Source organism: Electrona antarctica (genome assembly GCF_951216825.1).
Source record: "Electrona antarctica genome assembly, chromosome: 11".
NCBI classification, from domain to species: Eukaryota; Metazoa; Chordata; class Actinopteri; order Myctophiformes; family Myctophidae; genus Electrona; species Electrona antarctica.
This window is the reverse complement of record NC_136792.1, coordinates 42,049,085-42,060,090: the sequence shown is the minus strand read 5'-3', so window position 1 is coordinate 42,060,090 and position 11,006 is coordinate 42,049,085. Positions and strand designations below refer to the sequence as shown.

At 40.2% G+C, this 11,006-nt stretch overlaps 1 protein-coding gene across 1 annotated transcript; it reads right to left on the bottom strand.

The window, feature by feature from the left end:
- Nucleotides 1-91: 91 nt before the first annotated feature.
- mmp30 (matrix metallopeptidase 30) lies at nt 92-9,916 on the bottom strand. Its single transcript, XM_079513992.1, has 11 exons — nt 9,804-9,916; nt 7,876-7,995; nt 5,966-6,093; nt 4,815-4,963; nt 4,336-4,461; nt 3,558-3,719; nt 1,817-2,021; nt 1,471-1,601; nt 1,155-1,320; nt 861-964; nt 92-609 (listed from the first exon to the last, which is right to left on the bottom strand). Exons 1-11 carry the CDS (start codon nt 9,903-9,905, stop codon nt 506-508), a joined length of 1,497 nt encoding a protein of 498 aa, XP_079370118.1. The 5' UTR covers nt 9,906-9,916; the 3' UTR covers nt 92-505.
- Between the last annotated feature and the right edge of the window lie 1,090 nt (nt 9,917-11,006).

Below are 11,006 nucleotides of genomic sequence, written 5' to 3'. Positions count from 1 at the left end.
GGTACACAAAGGCTGGCTTTGTGTACCATTTCGCCTATAGTGGCTCCAATGAAGTTGGCCCATCTTCATAAATAGACCATCTTTGGTTATATGGACATGTGTGTCATGGCGGCGTCCAGTCGCGTGACTCACGTCCCTTCCTTTCATTACGTTCCTTGTCAGTTGTCACCAACGCGGAAACTTGCCCTCACTTGAGAGCATTCACCCCAGAGCCGGAAGAGACTTTTCAATGGCCTTTCTATGTCTATGGTGGGCCCCTTCCCATTTCTTGAAAATCTTTGAAAACAATTAAGTCAACTTAATGATAAAGGAGGTAGGCTAGGCTTAATTTGATTTGTAGTGCCCTCTTGTTCAAAGTAATCCAAGTTCCAAGCAATAATCCAGTTAAGTTTTCAGCTTCAAGATCTCAGTTGCTGTGAGAATTGTTGATTCTTGTAATACATGCATTCCTTTCACAGACATTTTATACAGATCTCATAGAAAGAATGCTAGTGTATTGCAGTTCTTAATAACAGTTGAGCCAGCCGTAGTTGAGGAGAACACGATTCACTGTCTTGGATGCATAGTTGTATTCAGTCTGCCTTGGTCCATCAGAGAAGTATAGGTACCCTATGGAAGGAAGCATGCAGCTCATTTAACAAATTAACAAACATTGGTACATAGGTGATTAATATCTTTTCATCCTTAGGTAATTTGATTGGCCAATACCATTTGGGTATGTTTGTGTCTTATATGGACAACGTTCTCCCGTGGGTGGTGTTCATCGATCAATCAATCAATCTTCATCACCACTGCCCCAAAAGTGCCCCTGCTGTAACTGGAAAACCAGTGGAATATTCAGTGTTTTTTGGATCTCTTACCAAAATTCTCAAAGGCTGCATCCACTCTACAACTTATGCCAGGGAAATCCCAGGAGATGTATCTTGGGTATCCACTGTCCATTTGGTTGCTGCGCTCGTCATAACTGGAAAATACAATACACATAAATTATCCGATTCTCCATAAATTACATTTAAAATGGGAGGAACTAATGAATTAAGAGATACTGACTGCACGTGCCCAGGTGAGCAATTTTACCCTTGAGTGTGACTTTATGAAGTGAACATTAAAAGATAAATGTGATGATAATAATGATCAAAGTTTACTGCTCTCACCTCCAATATTTACTATCCACAAAAAATAGCGTTTTCCCAGTGGATTTCACAAAAACAGCTGCATCCAACTTCTTCACATTTGAGGGGAGGCCAAGGTTGGTGAGAGGTTTGGGATATCCAGACAGTTTTGTGTTTGTATAAGCCCTAATGCCCCAGTACTGACGACCTGCAGAAAAAGCAATGGCAGTTACTGTATCTTTATATAACTTAACATGGGGGGGAATTGTCCAGAGCTTTGACATTTCCAGGCTGATTTGTAATCAGTCAAACACTGACTTGTTTTAAGGATTTTAATCCCTTCTCTTGAATAGTATACCTTCAAAAAGGTAGAACACGTCCTTGTCTGGGACTTCATAGGCAGCATCCACTACATTAATCTGTGGCCATCTTGCGCTCACTTTGCTCAGACGGATTCCTTGGGCTGCAGTACTCTTCTTCCAATAGTAACTATGGAGGAACACAAGAGACAGGGATTTAAATAAAGATAATTTAAAAAAATGCTTAAATTCAAGAACGACATCAAAATTATATATACACATGACATTACACACAGTATATCACATACTTAAAACAATCTGTGGTGTATTGATTCAGCATTTAAATATTTACAAAAAAAACTGTAATCTGTTTAATGCATGCATTCCGATTCAAACACACAGTACCCATTTTTGAAGAACAACAAGTCTCCCCGGACAGAGGTGGCGGCATCAAACACCAGGTCCCTGCTGCACTGCTCATCTCGAGGGTTGCGGCCAGGGTCCGGCTGAGTTGGTTCTTCAGGCTCCGGTTCTGTCGGACGCGGTTCTGGAGCTGCTGTCGGACGGGGTGCGGGTTTGGGCTTTGGGTCTGGCTCAGGTGTACGGCTTCCTTTAAAAAGACAGTTAAAACAGTTGGGGAAACAAAACGTTATTATCATTACAGAGTTTACAGAGTTAATTGTTGCACAGACACCCAGCCTGATGGTGTGCATCCTCATTAAGTATGCCTGATGCTAACTAATAGAACTCAAACGTTGTTAAAGGGCCACTTCACGCCTTTTGCAACCAGATCTTATTTTAATGATGTTTGGGAGACAAGAAACGATTTCCTGCGGTTTTTATGTGGGTAATATGTTATTGATATTTTAGTATTTCAAAGTGTCTGTGATGTCATGGACACTGGTCTCACTTCCTTCCTGGACTACATGTTGTCTCAGTAAGACAGCTCTCCCCCAATCCACACGGTGGGGTGAGTGCAGCAAAGCATTATGGTAATTGTAGTTATCCAGAAGTGAGACCAGTGTCCATGACTCGTGATTTTGAATCCCACCAAAGGCAGCACCAGGATCCCACCGCCATTCCAGGATCCAGCACAACTTGGCTGTGTTGGTCGCGGAGTGGATGGCAGATAGTCAGATACTGGACACACAAAACAACCCTCTGTATCTGATATGTATTCCAAGGCAGCACGCATTGCTCCTCCACAAGGCAAGATCCAGGGCATATTTGGATTATGGATAATATATCTCTTAAAGGCAATGGCACCTGGCACACTGATTGGTTTAAGTTGCGTAACGCCCAAACCACACCTATGCATAATGTCATGGGTAGCGGAGGTGTTTTAAGGATTTATAGGTAGTGGCTGTGGCAGTTCAGCCTGCCACTGAGACTGAATGGCTAAAGTTTGAATTATTATTTATGTTTCAGTGATATTTGTTATTGTGACTTTATGTATATTGTGTGGTGTCTGATTAATTGATTGATAATTGATTGTTGACTCCATTGAAGGGAGCAACTACCAGCTGTGGGGTATGGGGAACATGCCAACAGTGGGAGGGTTTGTTTAGAGAACTCTTTAATTATGTGGATCATATTATGTGGATCATTTATAGAATATTATGTAACACTTTAAATGTGTATATGAAATGTGATGTCTCTGGACATTGAGGAGTAGCTGGGGTAATTGTGGAATCAATTTAGGGTTGGTATGGTCCGTGGGAGGGGCTTAGCCTATATAAGTAGGGAGACTTCCCACTGCCAGTCAGTAAATGCAGGACTGCTGAGGTGTGAGGACCTAGGGCCAACCTGCCCAGTTTACTGTGTAAATACCTTCGTTCAGTTTTGATGGTCTGTGAAAAGGTGAATAAAGAACCGACTTCTCTGCATCCAAGGTCTCTGACAGTTTTCGCCAACTTTTGGCTGTTCTTCCTACATGTGCTTTATATTTTCAGCAAACGCACTATAGGGCAAATTGTGACAGTGGCACAAGATAGCATTTTTTACGGGGGAACGCCTTTTGCACAATACTAAATCCCCAAATTAAGGAAATATGGCTCCTGGCGCGAGATGGGGCCCCTAGACTGTAGTCTCTGAATGAATGTCAGAGACTACAGAGACATCAACAGGATCTTAATGCTTTGATTACCATACAGAGCTTGTACCCCACGTCTGTCATCGGCTGGCAGCTTGTATCCAGTAGTAGGGGAGTATGTGTAAGTTGGAAACATCAGAGCTCTTCTGTCCCTGGAGTGATCCAGGCCCAGAGCATGGCCAAACTCATGAGCCGCCACTAACAGCAGATTTACACCTGATAGCAACAATTACAAGGCATATTAATAATCACAGATATCAGCTTTGTTAGTTTGTCTTTTTACATTTTTTTGCTTTCCCCTCTTCTTTCCTTTCCTCTCTTCCTTATTTTATGCTATAATTATCTTTTATCTTATTAGATTTTATGTGCATTATATTATAACTTGTATGAGTCGCCACCACACTCCACAGCAGCCTATTGGGCAGGCACTTCACCTCTGCACCCCCGCCCGCACTCATCCGATGTGGTTTACTTACTTTAGCATTTAGATGTAGTTTTTTTTCCATTTTGACTGTATGGCTCCGTAGAAGGCAAGCCATCTACAAAATCTGTAGATGGCGTGCCTTCGATGAGCCACGTACTGTCCGCGGCTAATCTCACAACTCGTTTGACCGATCAGCACCACATTTCTTGCCCAAGGAAGTATAGGCTACCTTGTTTTATTTCATGGTGCTCAATGGTGCTCAAATCTGTCTTGCTCAAATCTGCTCTATGTCTTAGAATGTAATCTGTTCACAAACCTATTCTTTGCTTTTAGAACCATTTGAGAAAATATATTTTCCTGCTAAGTTAATATTATTTTTTTTTTTAAATTGTGGTTTGAAAGTATTACCTCTCTGGGTTAAGGTCCATGTTTCATCATCATCAAAGTGTGTGTCCCCTCCTTGTCCCCGTCCAGGAGCGTTGGCATGTGCCAAGACTCCACTTGCTCCGTCAAAAGGGTAAAAATCCCCATGATCTGTTTATTTACATAATAATTAGTTTATTTCTATAAATGAATGGATATACTTGAAGTGAATGTAATACAAAGTAACTTAGCAGTCTGGTAATAATTTCATGATAAAAGGTAAATAAAGTCTTACATACAACGTTTGTCCAGCGCTTAGATTTGGATGTGTATCTCCCTTGGTAATCATTTGATAATTCCAAGGGACTTAAGCAATATCATCTTTTAAGTAGGCTATTATTATTATTGGTATACCAAATCTTTTATTTTCTATTATAGCATTTTCATCTTTTTCTTTTTTCTTTTTTTTTTTTACATGAATGCTTGGTTTTTATGTTGATTGTCAAACCTTTCCTCATATTCACCTCTACGTCCGAAGAGTATCATGATATCTGCAGTACCACTGTCGATTTGTTTGAAGTCGAGTGGGATAACATCACTGTAGAGCTGGAATGCTTTAGCAATGGTGGCATCCACCTCACTCTTGCTCAGATGACGGCCGTACTTTGTGATCCTGTTAATTTAGGCTCATGATAGTTTAGCAAATGAAATGAAAGCCAGGACTACCATCTCCTGTCATACATTGAAAAGCTGGACATTCAAGGAATGCTTCTCGTCTCCATGTTTGTGCACATATCTTATGTATGTTTGTCCGTTGCAGTGTATTTCATAGGGGTGTGCTGAAATATCGATATTGCGATATATATCGATACGTCATCCCGCGATAAATAATCGATATCGATATCGAAAAGTTTTTATTTTCTTTTTTCTTTTTTAATTTGAAATAAAATAATCTTGTTCATAATGAAGTGATGAACAACATGTTTAGAAAAGGAGGAAATGACAGCTAAAATAAAGCAAATCCCACTCTCACATTCCACAGCAACCAGAAGTACTGAATTACTGGATGGTGATTTGTACAAACAGCTTTGTGGGAATCCTGCTGGGGAAATGCAAAATGCATTTCCCCAGCAGTGGACAAGTCACCAGTGATAATGGTCAGTTGGTGGTGTTTGTGAGATATTATAATGATACCAGTGATAATGGTCAGTTGGTAGTGTTTGTGAGGTATTATGATGAGGGTATGAGTCAAAGGGGGAGTTTATTGAGTATTAATTTAGTGTTTGAGTGGTGCAACCACTCCTATAGACAGCTATGTGTGTCCCTCCCTGTGTCCGAGCACAAAAATAGCGTTTTTTTCAGTTCCAAGTATTTTGTAGTTGCAGATATTGTGATATATCGTTGATGAAATTTCATACAATATATCGATATATCGCAAATATCGCAATATATCGAATATCGTGTTATTATCGTTATCGAGGGCCTACTATCGCGATATATATCGTATCGTGAGGTACCCATATCGTCCCACCCCTAAAGAACAGGTCTAACTAAGCACAAGTTTGATTTAAATTTATCAAATTTGATGTACACATTTTCCATGTTATAATAACATGAAGGATTCAACGAAACCATTTTCAGTATAAGCATGATAAAGTGTTTTAATGTTCAGCACCTGTAGGTAATTTGTCTCTTCTCCCATCTGGGTCTACCGTAGAAGTGTGCATATCGGCTGATGTCAGAAACTCCACACCTGGGTGCCTTCATCACCTCAATAGTTTCATTATCCAAGGTGCCAGTTACCTGGTGGTCATTAGCGGCAGATAAGGTTAGAAAAACACATGCATTGTTTTTGGTCATTAATAAAATGTTAAACTATCTCATCAGATATCCACCATTTGACAGAATTATTGCTCGTATGAAACTCACTAAACTCACTAACAATTATTATTCAAGATTGTGGCATTTTATTATTATTCATTATTATTATTTTATTTTTTACTCAAATGTTTAACTGTTTTCACAATTAAAATTAAAATATTTCAGTATAGAAAAAAATAGGACCTGTGCTTGAGCACAGGTCTCTGCCAGATCAATATTGTGGCCTCCTAGTGGCACTATAATAGGCCAATGTTGCTGTGTTAAAAAATTGTGTTGTGCCTGCTGGTGGCGTTATAACAGGCCAATGTGAAAAGGGTGGCATTTCTTCCTCGGATTAGTGGAAATGTGCGTGCAAAGTTTTCACAGCAATCGCACACTGTGTTCATGATTTGTGGCATTTTGTTCAAAACAAGCCACTTGTGCAAACTTTGGCAAACTTAGCCAATCCGTAGCCTATGAAAAATCGTTCAGATCTGTCTTTATCACATGACTATAGAGATACTGTGTACCGATTTGCGTTTGGACAAAATCTGATGGAGTAATATAAAAAAATGGTTGTGGAAAAAGTCTGAGTTTTGTAGCAATCATTCTTGTATATCGTTGCATAACAATTTACAATTTACAATTTAGGCATTTAGCAGATGCTCTTAATCCAGAGCGATTTACATTAAGCAAGAACAAAAACATGGGAATACATCACATATGTAAAATGCATTTATCAAGAAACATGCGTAAGCTAAGAACGTAACTAGAACATATCTATATAATGACACTATACATATAAACTATACATATATGCTATACTATGCTGTACATATAACACTCTTATCTTCATATTCTACCTTTTTGTGTTTTCCTAAAATTATGCCCTACTTGATCATACTACAGCATCACACAAAAGTATCTACAATCCTTTTGAGCTTGTAGCTGTTACTTTTGGTACTTTTTTAAAAATGTGAATCCTGAAAACTGATAAGTTAACCTTGGAGAAGCCTCTGCTTAAAGGAGAAATCCACACCAAAACACCTGAATCAGCCTTTCCCATACAGTGCATGTTGGCATAGATGAGTTGAGTTTGTGCTTGAAATGTACTGTAATTCTGCAAACTGTTAATATATTTCAATCAATCAGATGCCCCTGTTCTCCATTTCCCCACCTCTCCCACAGTAAAATGCAGCTATAATGGTAGAAAGCTATAGTTGTCTTCATTCTAATGCAAATTCTAATTTTAGTAGCCCCAAAGTTTTTCTTGTCTTTCTACCATAGCTGCATTTTACTGTGGGAGCCACTGGGAGGGGTGAGGAAAATGGAGAACAGGGGCATCTATGAATGAAACAATTCAAGGCCAACATGTATGTTGGGACAGGATTATAATTCAGGGTATATAATAATGGATTTCACCTTTAAAATGTCGCAACAACCCTGGTTGCCCTGCAGGGAGCTATGCAAGAAACAAGACATTTCCGCTTCAGTTATTGATGTAAATAATTTATACTATCAAATTGATGCACTGGGACTTACAAGGTTGGGTGGCCCAGTTTGAACTAAGAATGTGTTAAAATAAAAAATAACATATATAAATAAATACATTAGTGACAATAACATATGGGCTCTCTCAACATAGAGCCCATTAATTATTTGCAGACGTGAAAATCGTCTGCAGAACAAACCATTATTTTTTAGAAATGATAGAAATGATTATACCTCTAGGCCAAAGAAGCTCTGCATGGCCTTTAGACTGTCATTGAATGTGGTCCTGGCAATGTTGCGCACAGTAGGACTATTGGAAATCCCAACATCAGTATAGAAATGAGACAGGTAGTTCTGATGGATAAGAGAGGGAAGAGGATTATGTCAAACATTTAGTTGACATTTTGCCTACATGATACTTCTCATATGACCATCATTAATTTAAAGGACAACTTATTTTTATTTTTTCAACCAAGGTTGGAAACCAAGGTTGACGGCAGACTAGCAGGGCGAGCGCTGGTGCTTTGGCATGTGGGGTCAGATCAACATGGAATGAATTATTTACTGGCCATATAAGGAGCATGTCTTGAGTGCAGGGTTTGATGAGGTCAAATAATCAACATGGAATGTCAGAACAGATGAGCTCCATACAGTATATTAGGAGATCTATGGGTGGTAGAGGGGACATTCTCTTGAGTGTACAGGGTTTGATGAGGGCCCAGGTAGGGTCGGGCCTTAATTTTCAGGCCTGTTGAGAACTCTAGTTTTCGCCGGCTGCCGGGTGCGGCTGCACTAATAACTTTGGAGCGGGCCCGTCTAGAGTTTGAAATTTGAATGGACAGGTATAAGTCAAAAGGGAGACATCGAAGAGGAAGGATGGATGGGGAAGGATCAACATGGAATGTCGGAACAGGTTCTGACATATATCCATATATGTAGATCTAAGGGTTTGAGGTCAGATGTAGAGTTGCTGGTTTGCTGGCCAATATTGATGACATCAGGGATCTCCATATATGGGCTTAACTGCGACAGCAGGTCGCATTTACTATGACATCAGGGTCTCCACATTTCAGTCCCTGATGATGTCACATGATGTCACGAGACCTGGGCACCATATATGGTGCCCGACCAACACACCAACTGACGGGAATTGCGCGATTCCATAGTTAACTGCGACCTTCGGTCGCAATGATATGGATATAATATTGATACTAGGGATGTCCCGATCACGTTTTTGGCTCCCGATCTGATTCCGATCATTTAAAAATGACGTGATGGGTCCTGGTTTCCGATCACCCCATCCGACCGGGACAACCCTAAATTAAATGTATATTGTTGACTTTGTGTTTTGTATCTCGGCTATATTGAAAATGAGGGCCTAGCTGCCCCTCAATTGTACTCCGAGTTTAAATACAGGTTGTGATGATGATGATGATGATGATGAATAGATCCCGTTATCTTTTGTGGCCAGATGTAATTCCCTGGGGTCTAGTAGGACTATACTAAATAATAAAGAAATCATAATAGGCCTGGGCCATGGCTCAGTGGTCCAGGCACCTTAGCTGGCAACCCAGTCTGGCAGTGTGCCGCGGGTTCGACTCCCGATCCCGACAGCCCTCGCTGAATGCCTTCCCCCCATCTCTCCCCATTTCCTGTCAGCCTACTGTCTGTCCCTCCATAAAAAATTTAAAATAAAATAAAGGCGAAAGCCACAAAAAAAAAGAAATCGCTGTAAAGTTTTGTAAAGAAAATACATATTTAGCCACTTGTTCAAAGGCCCTTGCCCCCTGTCAAAAAATCACGAAAACGAAAGAAAGCAGTGAATGAAAAAATTATAATAACACTCCTCTTTTACTTTGTCTAATAACCTAAAATCTGAATCATGGTTGAAAAAAACTAAAGTTGTCCACACAAGTTGTCCAACATTAAAATAACCAACTGTAGTTTAAAATTACTTGAAATGCTAATACAACGTATTGTTTATCGGCAGCACGTTCCTTGTGTAATCTTCCAAGCTGTTACATTTCTCCTTCATAATTTAAGTGGATGTAATGTGTCTGTGGCTTATTTTATCATTATAACTCTACCCAGGATTCCACATCTGAGTCTATTTCACTATATAGAAAAACTACCAAGTAAATACACAACACATTCTTCATTACCTCAGCAAGTGTATCTTCATCCTCTGGCAGGGCATCTGTTTCAGGTGCAACAGTTGGAGCCGTAGAGCATAGAGTCAAACAGGCCAGCAACACCAACACCATGCGGGAGTCCATTCTGGTCGAAAGACCTGTTGTGATATTGACTACAGATCTCTCTCTCTCTCTCTATTTATATCTCCCTTTCGTTGTTTCCATCGTTCTTACATAGCCCACCCCTGCCTGAGGTGGGTGTTGTTTATATTTGAATGACATGACACAGGGATGGCAGCATCCTCTGGTATACATTCCAAGAAGTGCTGGGACAGGCCTTCGTCCTGAAGGGAAAAGTGAACTGAAAAGAGGCCCATGTGAGGAGTGATAGAAGGGGGAGGAACACTTCAAAAGTACTTTCCTTGGTGAAAGAAAATATTTTCTTTTCCTTAAACAATAAGTTGTATTCCTTAGGCTTAGAGCACTGTTTCCCAAACACTAGGTTGGGACCCATTTGTGGATCACGGACAATTTTTTATCGGTCACACCTCGAGTGCAAATCCCATTTTCTTATTTTAAAATATATATATTAGTAAAAATGTAAGAAATTGCCTGAATATTTTTTTTTAGAAAGTAGTGAAAATATCTGATCCACAAGTTCGCAATGCAGTGCAAGTGCGCTTGTAGATCTTGTAGAGCAGATCTTGTAGAGCAGCCTAACACGCACACAGACCCATTGACCACTGCAGCACACAGCCTGCACTGCTCACTTCACATGAGTGTGATTTTTGTATTGAAACAGGCATTCAGTTTGGCTCCTGCCCATTCAATTAGTCCACTTACTCCCGAGTGCGTCTGTGTCTATTACTGACAACAAATTCCTACTAACAACAACACTACATGTTTAGGCCAGTGGTAACTGACAGATTCTTGAGAGATTACTGCTCTGGTCACTCTATGACATGACGGCCCCTGGCTGTGTAGCCCACTTCTGAACTAGCCTTGGATAAGGTGCCATGGGGTCACTTTAAAAATGGGGTGCCGTGATTTTTGCATTTTTTTCCCTAGTTTTTCATGAGTCTATGACTATGAGGTGACAGTACTTCCTTGGTGTGGTTGTTATGTGCAATGATGTGGGTGTGGCTTCAGTTCAGGTAGATCAACACCCACCAGGCAAACCAGGCATAATGAACTGGTGGCCGTGTCCACATAAAAACCACATCTTAACAAATA

What these genes read in the sequence shown, in the direction of transcription:
- mmp30 (XM_079513992.1), bottom strand. Translation starts at nt 9,905, where the DNA reads ATGGTGTTGGTGTTGCTGGCCTGTTTGACTCTATGCTCTACGGCTCCA. An exon ending in AGAGCTTCTTTGGCCTAGAG is followed by an intron (nt 6,094 to 7,875) that starts GTATAATCATTT and finishes AATGACCACCAG; the next exon opens with GTAACTGGCACCTTGGATAA. An exon ending in TTGTTGTTCTTCAAAAATGG is followed by an intron (nt 1,602 to 1,816) that starts GTACTGTGTGTT and finishes GTTCCTCCATAG; the next exon opens with TTACTATTGGAAGAAGAGTA.